The 15,924-nt window shown below is 37.4% G+C and overlaps 1 protein-coding gene across 2 annotated transcripts in view; it reads right to left on the bottom strand.

Annotated features, from left to right (window-relative positions):
* The window catches only part of ank2b (ankyrin 2b, neuronal), a 233,557-nt gene that overhangs the window by 197,246 nt on the left and 20,387 nt on the right, over positions 1–15,924 (bottom strand). Inside the window, exon 1 of one of the 2 annotated variants that reach the window (XM_055007972.1) lies at positions 7,257–7,397. The exons of the other annotated variant lie outside the window; for it this stretch is intronic. Coding sequence (XP_054863947.1) covers positions 7,257–7,382 — 126 coding nt within the window. The 5' untranslated portion in view covers positions 7,383–7,397. Of the gene's footprint in view, positions 1–7,256; positions 7,398–15,924 lie in introns of those variants that run through there. 2 annotated transcript variants of the gene reach the window in all.

The following is a 15,924-nucleotide window of genomic DNA, read 5'->3' as shown; positions in this document are numbered from 1 at the left end:
TGTCCAAAATGACTCAAAAAATGTTTAAAATGATTCAAATTTGTCCAAAATGACTTAAACATGTGCAAAACGACAGAAAAATTGTTTAAAATGATTCAAATTTTCCCAGACTGACCCAAAAAATGTATTAAAATGACTCAAATTCATCCAAAATGACTCAACAATTGCTCAAAATGATTCAAACATCCAAAATGACTTAAAAAATAGCTTTAAATGATTCAAGTTTGTCCAAAATGACCAAAAAATTGTTTAAAATGATTCAAATGTATCCAAAATGACTGAAATCTGTACAGAATCACTCAGTAATTGCTTAACATTACTTGTCTAAATGACTCAAAAATTGCTGAAAAGGAATCAAAATTAGAAATAAAAGAGCTAGCTAGTTCATTTTCACTGCTTAGCAAGTACTAAATGGTTAAAACCAACCTTTGTTTTCTCCTTTTGCTTAATTTGTTTGGCTAGTTGAGAACTTTTCATTCAAATCCTGGTAAATATCTGCATTATATCCACTTTAAAGCCATTCTAGCAGCTATAAGAAGCTATACAGTGATGTTTTGAGCTAAAGCTAACACCAGCAGTGTATAAATGCTAAAGCTAATGCTGAATTCATACAGTATTGGTGGGATGTGAAAACAACTCAGAAGGAAGACATTCAGCACAAACATTTCCATTTTTTTCATTTGTTTTGTTGAATTTTACAATTCCAGTGGCTACAAACAAGCTAGCACATCTACTAAAAGTGAACTTCATATGTTTGACTCAAACAACGCATTAAAAGGACATTAAGTGAGAAATATTGTCACCTGTCACTGTTTGTTTCATGCGGCAGCCATCTTGTCCTGAAGCCATAAGAAGAGGCCAGCCGCTAGAGCCTCTGTTTTAGGTGGCAGGTGAGTGGGCGGAGTCAAATTTGATTGGATGTGTGATGAAATTCAAATTATTTAAGATATGTATGAAAGAAAGCACAAATCTATTGTTGATTTTGAATGCAGAGTATTGATAATTGAGTGTGTATTTATAAAACTGAGGCGTTTTGGTTGGAATTCATGTATAGTTGCTGGAGTCAACTTCCTGTTACAGCTGATTGGCCAGTTTGAACTGGGAGGGCGGGCCATCTGCTCTCTATTATTCCTCACCATTATTCTTTCCTTGGCAGACTTTTCATTTGGGCCTTTGAAGGCCTAAAAATGCTTGAAAATGGGTGAAACTTTGCACACACATCAGGACCGCTGAAAGATTTGATATTTTAGGGGAACTGCATAGGTGTAAGCCAAAGTGGCTCCATAGCGCCACCTGGAAAATTTCAAACATTTACTACAGCCAGTACGTGTCACCTACAGCTATGAAATTTGGTACACATATGTAACTCATCAAGACACACAAAAAATGTAATTGACAACCATACCCAATAGGAAGTCGGCCATTTTGAATTATGTGTCATATTGTGGACAATTTTTGCACTTTTCAAAAGCTATAAACTCAAACAGGGTAACTCTGACAGAGCTGAACTTTGGCCAGGATGTACACCAGGCATAGGTGATCAAAAGTTACCAAGAGTCCGGCCTTCATAAATAGGCCAAATACACTCTCAGTCGCAGCGCCGCCTGGTGGACCTGCTTGGATTCGCTGACCAGCAAGTCAGCTTGCAGCTTTAATTTGAAAGTTTGTCTTCTCAATTGATACCTTTGATTTATTTTGAAGGCTACTATTGGTTTTGGAGATCGAAAATAAATGTCTTCCTGTTTTTTCAGCTTTTGTTACCTTACAACGATTGCACTTTTGATTATATTGGAGAAATACTATTCCAAAGTTTGCTGTTCTTGAGTGTATTATTACTCCAGTGGACCTGAAGCATTGGTAACTCAATTTTTCATCCCATCCAAACCACAAAATTAATGAAAAAGGTTCATCCAGGTGACTTTTCAAGATAAATTTAAACATGTACATCTTAGAGAAGTGGAATCCTCATTGGTTAGCCTCCTATAGCCTTGGTGGCGACCCTTAAGAGTCTTCTTTACAACCATTCTTTCCACTATGGGGGTCAGTTTTGGCTCAATATCACAACATTTGAGATGTTTCAGTGCTAAATTTCCTCTTTTTATTGATTTTCTTGCATTGAGGCCAATTCCACTTAAAAAATATGGATTCATTGCCTTTTTCCATCTTATGAGCGGCTATCTGTCGGTGATGAACGCTAACAGCAAGCTAACTAAGCTCTTTGGTAGACAACTACTGCATCAGGTTTCTCTCAGGACCATTTGGAGTTTGAAATTGCTTTTAAATTCTCAAAAATTTCCAACAATTTCAACGAGTATGAACCCTTTTTGCCTTAAAAGTAAAAATGTAAAGAAAAACACAAATAAGAAAGGCTTTATTACCATATTTATCACTTTTTTATGTCTTTTCTAGCCACAAGAAACCTGATGGTCCATAGAAATTCGGTATGAATCAAAATTTGTTGAGGTTATGGATAAATTGAGGCTGAAAACACCCTGAAAACATTCCTAATTCATGTGCTACAGTTTGCTGACTTAGTCTTCTCCGCTTTTTGTTACAGAATTATTGCTTTAGCTCGTTTTGGTAGCATTTCATGATTGCATAATTTTCACATTTAGCCACAGAGGCCACCGTTTAGCTAAATAAAATAGCTTTAAACTGCAATTTAACACGACAAACCTCAAGCCCCATTAATAACGATTGCAGCTACGAGGAGCAAGAGAAGGAACTGTTCAGGTAGGTCACTGCAGCTTCAGGCAATGTCACGGAGCACAGCGGGCCTTTAATTAGCCACCTAGCTGCTAAATATGATCTCTATAAACACAGCAGGGTATCCTTCATATTTCTCAACTGGAGGAGGAAGGGCAGAGAAAAAAGAACAGGAAACAGCAAGAAGACAAAGTTGCAGAGGACAAAATGTCAGATTATGAACAGTTAATCAACCACACACACATTAGAGTGTGTTTGCTACATGACAGATTTGTACATGAGACTCCATTGAAAGAAAGTAAACATCCAAGGCTTGTTCCACTATCTGTCGACTCATCCTTTATGCCATCCCTCTCCTCTAACTGCTGAGTCATGCCTCGGTCCATTAGAAGTGTTTTCCTGGCATGAAGCCATCAAAGGTAACTCACTCTGCACATTTCAAAGATCTCAAATCATATTCGGACAATATTTAGACAAGCTTCATGAATTATTCGGAGCTCCTTGATGCAGTGACCCCAAACTTTTGAACGATATCAAATAGGGAACGACACCATCCTGGCAACCCAAAAATAATGGAGGATAATGGAGGAAAAGCTTCAAAAATGTGGTTGAAAGGTCATATTTGAACCCATATCATGATATTTTTCGAAACCAAACCAAGAAATTTGGTGCCTAAGCTTCTAAAAAGTAGTCATTGTTGTTAAAGTGTCAGCTAAACTATGATATTTTCCTAAATCTGATCAAAAAGTGAGTAAAAACCGAACATAAACTAGTGAAAATGAAATTTAAGTGTAATAATAGGCGATGTGTTGAAAGTCCTCCACTGCTCCTTCATATTGAAGCCTGTCCTACAACATCACAGACTTAACTTTAAAGAGGAAAATACATTTATTTAGAAAATATCCACTATCATTGAAATGTTTGGCTTCACCCAGGCAATTTCATGTTTACATGAAAACTCACACTTTTATCCATGTGCTAACATAACTGCACAAGGGTTTTCTAATCATCAATGAGCCTTTCAACACCATCAGCTAACACAATGTAGCATTAGAACACAGGAGTGATGGTTGCTGGAAATGTTCCTCTGTACTCCTATGGAGATATTCCATTAAAAATCAGCTGTTTCCAGCTACAATAGTCATTTACCACATTAACAATGTCTACACTGGATTTATCATTCATTTAATGTTTTCTCCATTGAAAAAAATGCTTTTCTTTCAAAAATAAGGACATTGTTAAGTGACCCTAAACTTTTGAATGGTAGTGTAATTCATAATAATTCTAGATTGTTGACATATTCCCTCTTCTAAAAAATACTCCAATCTTTAACCTACCCTTTCGTGTGAACTTCATCATTTTACCACTTAAAATACATTTCAAGACTCTAAAAAGTCATTCAAAACCAACTGCTTTACTGAATACAAGATTAAAAACAAATTTTCTGATGTAGACAAACTTTTAAAGTTGCAAACACTATTTTTGATGACTTGTGTTGACATAATAATGCTGCTAGCTGCTTCAACTTAATATCATGTGTGATTTAAACTCAAGTTATTTGTGTTCATTGATTTAATACTAAATTTAAGTTGAGGTAACAACAACAAAAATGTCATTTTTCTTCACTTTGAGCTCAGAATTTCGAGCCTTCTTCATTTTCACGTTTTGACAATTTCAGACTGTTTCACTGGTAATTAAAAGAATCTTTAACTGTAGATGATAAGCTAATTCTGCTAACTCAGTGTAACATGTTGGTTGAATGTAAATTTAATAGAAGTTGAGCCTAAAATGTATTTTTTAGAGTGTATTTCCATGGACGTCCACTCCTGTAGATACACATTTCCTTACATATTTCCATTTCCTTGCTTTTCACAGCCAGTAGCTCCATTTCCACATATACACTATACCCCCTCTACTATACTGCATATCGTATCTACAACAACTTACAAATGAATGTGACATAATATTACAAGTGTGCAGGTCACTGAACTGACTCACTCGTTCTCTGAGGCAGAAAACGTCAAGAGTAAAATGAGTAGAACTAAATAGAAGATAATGCCATTTGACTGGAGAGGGAGTGTGTAATAGCATTTGTGAATGTAATAATCTGCTTTGGCTGAATCCAACCAGTGCAGAAGTGGAGAGGCAGGTGGAGTTTAAATACTGGAAGTGCTTTAAAACAGGGATACTGTAAGGAAGAATTACAGAAACGTGATACAGATGAAGAAATGCATCGTATGAAGTCTTTTACCTGATTACTGAGTCTCATTTATTGGCTTAATGTCTTCATTCTCCATCCTGAACGTCTCTGGTGCTGCCATAAGAGCTACAACTGTTTCAAAATAAGAGCCCTCTAACACAGATACTAGGTGATAATATCCATTTAAAAAACTAAACAAATGTCCCTCCTTTATGAATTTAATTTCTTAAAATTCAGTTTTGGAGTTGGACCTTTCAAGACAACTTGCTGGTGTCTCAAAGAAGGCAAAAAAAAAAAAATCACAAAAACGGTTTAATTTTGTGCAAATAAAGACAAAAACTGTAGTCAGTTTATACATTTTTATGTCTGGTTATTGGTCTTTTTAAGATTGTAGGGTTTTTACTGAGGTTTTATTACTGTTTTATCTAATGTTTTGTGTATTTTAATGCTTTGTGAAGCCCTTGGTTTCAAAGGTGCTACAGAAATAAAGTTTATTATTATCATTTTTAATATTATTTCCTATTTTTAATTACAATTCCTGTTGTTTTGGATATTTCTACATCTTCTACTTGTATAATGAATCACAATTACGATCCATGATCAACTTCAAAATCCAAATTATTTGCCATTTTACCATCATCTTTTATTTTTTTGATAATATTGCTTCACTAAATCATTCATTTTACATATATTTAAAGTTTACAAATTTAGAAAAGAGTGAATTTTCACTCTTGAATTAGAGAACATTAGATATATTCTAAGCCAAGATCAACATATTAGCTTTTTACATCAGTGGATTTGCTTTCCTGTGTCTATACAGAACTATAGCTTCCATATATTTAAACAGTTTTCCTCCCTATCAATTGCTTTTTTTGTATCTAGACCTTCAAAAGGTTCTTGTTTTTGCAATGAATAAATTACATCCAGATTTTTTTAAAAAGAATTTCAAAATATAATTACTATTTGAACATAATAAATCCACACATTCATCCATTTATTTTGGCTCAAACTAAAATTCAGCTTAGTTGGTGTGTTTTTTTTCTCCTTTCTCATCGTGCATTTTCCTTAATAATCCTCATGGTTTTGCAAACACTGTGATATTACAGAGCTCATACATAAAAGACTAATCAGAACACTACATTTTTTATGAAGCCACATCAAAGAGAAGAAGAATACGCGCTGAAAGAACCGTCCGCTATCAAAGAGGTGAGAATTCAGCCTGCAGGGGAAATTAGCAAACAATAGCTATGCAAAAGTAAAATTTCACTGCTTTTAATGGGGAGAAAAAGGGTCATATTCCATCTTTGCATGCATCTTCCCTTTACTTACACAACCATCTTCAATTTAGCACTGAAAGCTCCAAAATCTTTCAAGGTTTAAAGCTGCAATAATCAGTGTTTCACATAAACAATAGATGGAAATATGTCTGATGTTAAAGGAGTCGCTCATAGTAATGAGCCCACAGGGAATTATTGCCTGATCCCCTCTGCTCAACTTAAAATTTCACCATCTTTGCTGCTGTTTTGTGTTGGTTTCACAACCCACAGCTTTTCTGTTTTGCTCCATTGCTCCTATATTTAAAGCCAAAGCGGGCAAATCTTATAAAGCTTTAATAAAAGTACCGTACGCTATCAGTTCAAGAACACAGCAAAGCATCCAGCCGCTTAAAGGTGGAGTAAGTGATTAGGATCCGACAAACTTTTAGTGAAGATTTCCTCACAGTCCCCTAGAAATGGTAAATCAATCTCACAGCAACTCTATATAACATGACAACTAGCTAAATATCAATAATCTGTCTTCAAAGTCGCTAACTCTGTGTGTTTGATGTTAGTTATTCAGCACAACTTATGGACTACGCCTCCTGGTGTTCAATGCAAGGAAATGCATTTCTTTAAGGGGTTAAGGGGTGGGATTTTTTGGGTTCATTTCCACCATCGCCAACTGCTCGCTCAAAGGGAATCCAGAGGCAACTCTGGATTGTTGGGTTCTCTCTTTGTACGGTCTTTACTTTACTATGTAAACTGCCATGAAATGACATATGTTGGTAACTGGTTCAGTGTAAACACAATTAAATGGAACTGAATTGAATCATAACAGTTTAATAATGCCCTAAGCTTGTACGGTATACATGTAGACTATCGTTCAAAAGTTTGGGGTCACGTAGAAATGTCCTTATTTATGAGAGAAAAGCAGTTTTTTCAATGACGATAGCATTAAATGAATGATAAATCCAGTCTAGACATTGTTAATGTGGTAAATGACTATTCTAGCTGGAAATTTTTAATGGAATATCTCCATGCAAAGTTACCATAGAAAGATGCTAAATCATCACAAAAAGATGTAAAATTACCACAAAAAGATGAAGAATTAGGGTGCCCGTATAGCTCAACGCGTTGAGTGGGTGACCTATGTACAGGGGCTGGTCCCTGACGCAGTTGGCCCGGGTTCGATTCCCGCTCGCGGCCCTTTGCTGCATGTCTTCCCCCGACTCTTCTCCCCTGTTTCCTGTCTCTCTCTCTCACTGCGCCTATCTAATAAAGGCCAAAAAAATAACTTTTAAAAAAAAAAAAGATGAAGAATTAAGGTAGAAGGATGAATAATCGTCTCCTAAAGATGCAAAATTAATATAGAAAGATGCAAAATCACCACAAAAAGATGCAAAATCACCATAAAAAGATGCAAAATTACCACAAAGATGCAAAACTAATATAGAAAGATGACAAATGACCTCAAAAAGATGCAAAATCACCAAAAAAAGATGAAAAATGACCATAGAAAGATGAAAAATAAACTCAAAAAGATGCAAAATCACCACAAAAAGATGTAAAATTATCACAAAAAGATTAAATTAAGATAGAAAGATGCAAACTTACCACAAAAAAAGAACACAAAACAACAAAAACTCAAACAAAAATCAGTTTAACATCCATCCAGGTGTCACAATCTAAACTCTAAATGTGGAATATCTCCATAGGGGTAAAGAGGAATAAGAAAATAGATAAAGAATAGGAAATGCGACCAGAATCAGAAGATTTAAAGGTACGGCAAGAGCCCAGATGCTGAATAACTATAGTGAAATATGTATTGAAATTAAAAAAAATAAAACTTGCAGCTGCTTCTAGTACAAAATCCCCCTTTACAGAAAACACAAATAATAAAGTAGATCACGTCCAATCTTAGTTTTAGTCCTTTGTCCAAATAGTTCAATAGTTCGTTCAGATGGGTTGTGTGACACACCCACAGCACAGTTCAATCCTACCTCACGTCACGCCTGTAGGTAGGTTCTTTGGGGCAGTGGCTGGCCATCCATTAATGGAGTTCTTCAAAATGTCTTCCAGGAATCCCCAGCAGAGTTCAAGAGACTTCAGTTCTCACAATATTGTAATCTGGTATTGGAAGCCAACTCAAAAACCTGACCTATGGGCAAGGTCAGAATTCAATTACATTTGTGTTTGAACAAAGTAACTGTATATCATCTCTCATCTCATTTCTCATCTTGTCAAACATAGTACTATTGCACACATTCAATTCAAACATATCATGACCGGTTTTAACCGGTTTTCCAAGTTAAAGGTTGACATACTGAACTTACACACTTCAGGAAAATTAACCTTGTGCAGCAATACACAACACACAAACACACAATAATAATTGTTCACCTTAAAATATGAACTTATAAAACACGAATACACCGCGTTTAATCTTCTTTTAACTATCAAACGAACACGCGTCAGAATGCTAACATGTTTAGCATAAGCAAATGTAATTTACAATGGTAAAATTAGCATAGCGGCTAGCGCGATTATATGCCGATTTCAACTGACCGAAGCAAAGCGTCAGACAATGACCGAAGAAATAGCCTCCCCCGGTTCTTATGTTTCACTCTGGAACAGGGATATCTGGTCTTCTAATGTTTAACTTTTGTACCAACCATGAACAGCATATCTCTCCCACAGTTGTTTCTCCTTCTTGCCGCCTCCTGGTTTTTTTTGTGCGCAACAGAAAAATTTTTCAGAGCAACCAAACCCGGGCGGGACAAACAATCTGATTGGCTGATGTGAAGTACGTTCACATCAACAATTGGTTGTGCACTCAAATTTTTATTCAGAGCACACACTCCTGGCAAATCAAACTTACCATATATTTTAATGCAATTTTTTACTTCACTGTACATAGTTACAACTATTTAAAGGTTTTAACTAATTCTGTATATAATACCTATTTAGTTATTTTTGCTAGAGTTTCAAGTGTCAGATTTTATCTACTAGTTTGTTTCTTTGTCTAGTAGTCTACTGTGGGCTACACAGAGCTGCATCAACAAACCACAAAGAGAAGAGCTACAAGGACCTGCTGTCACACACTCTGTATTTTTAGATTTTTTTCAGTTTGATAAAGACAAAAACAAGGACACCTTCCTCCAGGGAGAAGACGTCTCCTGCAGATATAAAAAGCAGAGGCATCGAGAAATCTTGAAGAAATGCAAATTGCTACAGCAGGAAGCAAATAGGGTCTTCACACAACCATCACATTGTTATAAACTTAACATCTTGGACCTTCAGCAGCAAATAATCAATTATTTTGAATGACACACTAATTGTCGATTACATGGTCCAACAACATCATCATCAGCCTCATTTATATTGGCATGCAGTTATTGGGAGAAGCAAAAACACAAAGCTGAAGGATGAGGCTGTGTTAAGAAGGCATTAGGGTAACATCAAAATGATCTTTCATATTGATCTAAGTGTAGCGGCGGACCACAGTGTGGGACTCAGATGGGCTTTAAAAGCTCCACAGTGAAGCCAACAGTCTTTCATTGACGCTTGTTGTAGCTATAGTAGTATGGATGGCAGCTTACAATCTAGACTGTATGCATTTGGACAGATATTACTGGACAGCAATGGGTAAAGTGTCATTTAGTTCAACAGATCTGTGTCGACATAGAAGGAATTGAGTGAAATTGTGAGTAACTCCAAGTGAAATCTCTCATCTTCCTTTATTATTACATTAAAATGTACAATTCTCCTGTATGTGGACTGATACAAAAGGAAAAAGAGGAAATAGTAGCTTTTCTGTTGGCCTACATTCTATGTGATGAAGCTTTGGTCTACTCAAATAGACAGACTCTGGCATTATCATTCCTTTAGTCATCAAGGAAGCGATAGGAGCGTTGCAAGACTAAAAATAAAGCAGTGAGAATACACAATTTATCTGACAGGAGAGGACCAGAGAAAACAGAAAGAAGCTGCAGAAAGTAAACAACATGAACTGCAGTCCGGTACAACACCATCACACATTCAGACGTCAACAGGAACAGATGGCAACAATCCACCGCTTTGACTGAAACTTCCCAACAACTGGAATGCTGTAAAATGTGACATTCACGCTTGACAGCTACTTTTCTTTTTGTGGTTACTCCTCATTCCCTGCTTTTCAGTTGGCTGAACCTTCAAGAATGTGTGTGACATGCGGGTGTGATGGAGTTTAGCACATGGTCAGGCAACAGAAAGTAGCTAAAGCCTGTTAAAAAAAAAAAAAAAAGTTGTTAGATAAATAGTGTGCACTTATCTAGCACCTTTTTAACATTTGCTAGGGTTCAGTATCTTTCACAAAGACACTTTGGCCCATGGGGAGACGGGGGATCAAACCGGCAACCTTCTGATTAGTGGACCACCCACTCTGACTTGAATATTAGTGGTGTCATAATGCAACTACTGTGCATTTTTATGCAAAAATGAACTTAAAAACGAACTTAAACTAAATCTTGCTTACTCTGACAAGCTATTATTCTTTATCAAGTTCTTGTCATCACATGAATGAGCATCTAAATCTATCTAGAGCTATAATTTAACTAACTTAATCTACCTTCACATGATGCAATGAGGGTTGTTCAGACCATAGATCCTAAATGAAATTAATGCATGCTTTGAATTGTGACAAAAAACTAAAACATACATGGTCAAGGTCAATATTTCACCAAGGAACAAGTTACATGGACTAACAATGGAGTTCAGTGATTGTTTGCTGGACACTCTTTCCTACTCTTTAAGTCTTATGTTTGACTATCAGTTGGTCAATTGGACACACTGTTGACCTCCAACTCAAGTCCAGAGAACCACAATGACATCCGTTCACATTCTCATGAGGAAAAAGTCAATCCGAAAGGTCTCTTCATTCATCATTGGGCATTTTCGGGAAGAATGCAGTGCCTAAAGAGACCTTAAAAGTCAGCAAAGCTCATGAGAAACTGCTTTTTCCATGTTGCCCAACATGATAAATAAAGCAGCTCTTCTTCTTACTGTCAGGAGATCGCCATCATGTTTCCCTTTGCACTTGTGTGGTCTTTCACAATGACTGTAGTAAGTAATGAGTTGTGAAGGTCTGCTGTTTTGAGTCAAGTTGTCCAGCTGTCCAGACATATTGATGTAAAAATCACAAATATAGTATATACCAGCAGCACTGAATTAGGAATGTATCTCTTGTCTAGTTCAAGGTCCTTATGTGGACAAATTGTTATGCAAATTTAAGGATGACTAGGATTTTGCTGGAGAGGAGAGACCGAAACAGCTGCATAAATATGAAATCAGAAACATTTTTAACAATCAGCACTATGTCTGGGCTTCAACCAGACAGGAATCTATGACTTTTATAGGTGTTAGCAGAGTGGCATGATGGGATATATATCCCCTTAGCGTTCCTTGTTTTATGATCCTGCTGCTGTTGGATGACTTGTGACATGTTTCCACTCATTTCTAATGCTGCCGACACTGTAGGGAGCAGCTACACACACATTTTAAAAGGCCTTTTGGAGAAAAAAAATGAAGGTAGAGAGTTTTTCTGCCTGTTAAGTCGGTGGTAAATGTGGTAACATTCCCCTAACTGCCTTCCACATTCCTTGACTGCTCGCCTTGTCTGCCGGCTCTGGCTCTTTAATGACTTCCTTTAAACCGTACCACAGTGGCAACACTTCACCAGCAACTCCACCATCACTATTTCCATCTTCACAGCCCTGGAAAACTTGGACTGTACCATCGTCCTTATGGAAAATACCAAAAAGACCAGTCCTGAAAGTGTGTGAAAAAAAAGCTGTGTGTGCTAATACACAACTACCGCTCATTTATTTATTACAACAATGCTTCTGGGACCTAGAAAAATATGACCTTAAAGCTGCATTGATCAATATCTTTGATCACCAATACAGAATGAAAAGATGAATAATAACTGGACTTAAATTCATTAGGTGGACATAAATGGGACTCTAAATGCTAACTTTGATGTGTAAATAAGGCAAACGTTTGCTAATATTTTAGCAGTAGCAACTTTAAAGGATAACGACTGCTTATTACAATTGGTTTTTACTGCTAGCCATAATTCATAGCAATTATAACATTTTATTCGCCAAAATTATAACTGTGATCTAGAAACCTGGGAATATCAGTACAAGTCTATTGTATTTTTAGATAAAATCAAAAGTGACAACACCTACAATGTTCCTGTATCCTGTTGCCATGTTTCTCTGCAGAATAATTGTGGCTAACCTTGAATAATAAGTTCAAGATGTTCTTTTTTTTATTGGTTTTAAAGTTGACCACCTTGCTGGGAAAAGTAGTCTCTCCGTGTGATATTTCTGTGGTTGAAGTTCGGTTAAGGAACAAACAGCACTTGGTTTGATCATGGTTTGCATTAAAAACAACTATTTTTATTAGGTTTGAGAATCTTTGCTGTCAAGGTTAAAATAAACCAACTCTTAGTAAACGGCTTGCACAAAAGGCATTGTCTTTTATAGCCACTTATGTGGTTCCCCCATCCATTTAGATTGGCCTCTAACTTATGGTTTATATCAGTGTTGTGCTACTTAAGTTCACTGAGAGGAAACTCTATTTGTATTTAAGCATTGGAACAAATGACTGATGCAGACATTTTTCTTGCTTAGATTGAAGGCTAAAAGCTGTTCTACTATCATTTTAGAGTCAAACGAGAACACAAAAGAGTCTGTGATTAATTAACACTCTACGACCGAGCCAGCAGCACGGCCTTGACTTCTGGTGACGGCGTTTTGTCGGGACGAGAGCAGACTGGCCCGATAGAGGCAACACCTAAAGCTCTGTCTGGTCGTTCAGCATCACACCCATGCAGAGCAGACAGTCTGTTTATCCTGAACTCAGTAAGGTCACAAAAAGTCAGACAGAAACACACCTGCACTCCAAACACCGCCGAGGGTAAAGACATTGTGTTCTCGCATCCAAACACACACAGAATACAAATCAATAGACTCTCACACAAACAAATAGCTGCCCTTGTAGCTGCACTAAGGAGCAACAGAGTCCTTGGCTGAAAGGCTTTCTCACCTCACAAGATGCAACACTGAGGTGATCTTTGAACTTCATATTGATTAATTAATGTAAAATAGACCAAACCATGGAAAACTTATAGGTGAATGCTCCCAAAAACCACCAATAATATGCTTGGGTTGTGCATGGGTATCGCTGGAGATGTTCCTGATTAGTCAACTGCAATCAAAGCATTACTACCCTCAGCAGTCAGCACCAGAAGTACAAGTAATTATTATTAGTTTTTTAATGCACAATGTCAGTTAACTGTTAAATGGTTTAAAAATTTTAGTCTAATTTTCAGGTGCTAAATGTGAAAATGTAATGAAAGCTGACAAGACATGAGTCAAGGCCTCATCCCTGAATTAGACAGACTGTTTAAAATGATAATGACAGGAGGTCAATGGTTCAAATCCCAGTCAGGGTGCAGTTGTCCAGTGAGGACCCTTAGTGCTGCCTACATACCTTGAATTTACTCTCAGATGTATGTCGCTTTGGACAAAAGCGTCTGCTAAATTAAATGGTAAGAGATCCATATTGAAACATTTTGACAAGAGTACACACCCCAACAACACAACCCCGTCAAAGATATCAGACCTCTAACCAACTTCAGACACAATATTTTAATAGTTTGGCCTCTGCTGGGGACAGTTGTGGAAGAATTTCTGGCTAAAATGTTGATGTCATAAACCAGCTTGTTGGCTCACTGACATCCACCTAAACTCATTTAAACATCCACATTTGTGTCATTTTTTTTTTACATTTCCAGATATAGCCAAAACTTTCCTGCCGCAGAATGAATCCAGTCTGAATCCACATCCTTCCCGGAGTCCTTGCCCTTGCTGCTGCCTGCAACAGGCTGCTTCAATCATGAGCAGAACCGAGGCACATTCCTGGCAGACAAAGCTCTGCTGCTACAGATGCTTCAGGATTACTGCGGTTGTATTCATTTAAAGCCAGCAGGATGAAGGTATAAGGTGTTAACTACAGTGGGCTAATGCAGGGCAAAGCTCTGAGGGAGGATCACATCTCTTTCTGCTCCTCTACTTTGACATCCTCTCTTACTCTTTGATTGGCTACTCATCCTCAGGAACATCCTGTCTCAAAAGTGATGCTGAAAAACTAGTCCATGCTTTTGTAACTTCCAGGCTGGACAGACAGGAAGTAGCAACCAGAGATCAAATTAGATTCTCATCCTTGACTACATTAAAAAAAAAGAATAGAATTTCAATCCTTCTTATATATTTAAAGTCGCATGCTGCAGGTTTACTTGTGGTTCTTGTGCTTCCAAAAGTAGAAGAAAGTTCTCCAAAAGTACCATAATTCTTTCCTAACTGGTTGAAGTCGACAGCCACGCTGGGTATAGTTTTGTTGGAGGTTTCTTGCTATTAAAATGAAGTTCTTCCTCTCAGCTGTCACCAAGTTTAGAGGAAAAAAGAGGGATACAGATACAGGGGATACAAACACTATAAAAATGTTATAGTGTTTGTATGAAATGTGTGGCATTTCCAGGAACCTGTGGCAATGCAACACCAGTCCTCATTTGGCTCTCTTATCTGTTTACCATTCCTGTTTGATGCAATGCATGATGGTACATATTGCTTGGTTAGTGGTCATCAGCTGTATGCCATTTTTCACAGTGCATTGTTAAGTAATTAGGACAACACCACAAAAAGAAAAACACACTATATAGTGAGCGTTGACTGATTTCGGATGCAGCTAATTGCTAACACCAGCACGACAATATAGTGACAACACAGTGACAATGCTAAGACGCTAATGCTTAGCATGTATAATGTTAATCATCATGTTCTCCATTTTAGTTTAGCCTTAAGAGTTTCAGTAGAAAGCAATTTGACTTCTCTTTTTGTTTCTTCGACTCATTTCCCCTCTCATCCAAGAGGCTTCCTCAGTTGTAATTTGAATAGCGGGGAGTCCAGTGTCTTTATCAGCTACTTAGCATGCAGTCTTGAGATCTCTCCCCAGACAGATTCACCACCATTAACACCACCAGTCATCGCTCAGCAGGCAGTTTCACAACCGTTCACACCTCGAGGGGTGAGTCTGGTCGTGAATTAGTCATTAGCCATGTGATTTTGGGGCCGAGAATAAATACAAGGGACTCCACATTTAAATTAGAACTGAGAAAGTCATGCTAAAAATTTCTAATTAGACATTAAGAAAGTCCCATCAATTCCTGCCGCCTGCTACATATTTAGGTCAAACAATTTGGTATCCGTCCGGTATCTTGTTTAAACTGTCTTTCTTTAAATTTAAATGAAAGCGCAGATTATTGGGACTTCTGTAACATGAGGCAAAGTATAAACAGGCTTTAATGCATCCTTATCAAGACGTCAGATGTGTGTACGGTACTGAAATGGAGAGTTAAGGTTGCTATCAGGGTTAAGTGGAGGTGATGAGATATTCCAGAGCTGACGTCAGATCAGCTGACTGAGAATCTCCTCCAACATCCCACTGACCTTGTAGACGGAGGCTGTCTGACGGCTGGTTTTTCAAAGCTGCTGCTGATCTGATCTGTGGGTTGAACAACCAGGGGCTGATTATATCACCTCCATTTTATTCATGAGTGAAACCGGTCGCACTGATTAGTAAACTCGTTTTAACATCTCCAGGGGACCGAGTGTTACACTTTACTGTCTCTAATGAGTGAACCACTTACCCACAACC

Source organism: Amphiprion ocellaris, chromosome 23 (assembly GCF_022539595.1).
Source record: "Amphiprion ocellaris isolate individual 3 ecotype Okinawa chromosome 23, ASM2253959v1, whole genome shotgun sequence".
NCBI classification, from domain to species: Eukaryota; Metazoa; Chordata; class Actinopteri; family Pomacentridae; genus Amphiprion; species Amphiprion ocellaris.
This window is presented reverse-complemented; position numbering and strand designations above follow the sequence as displayed.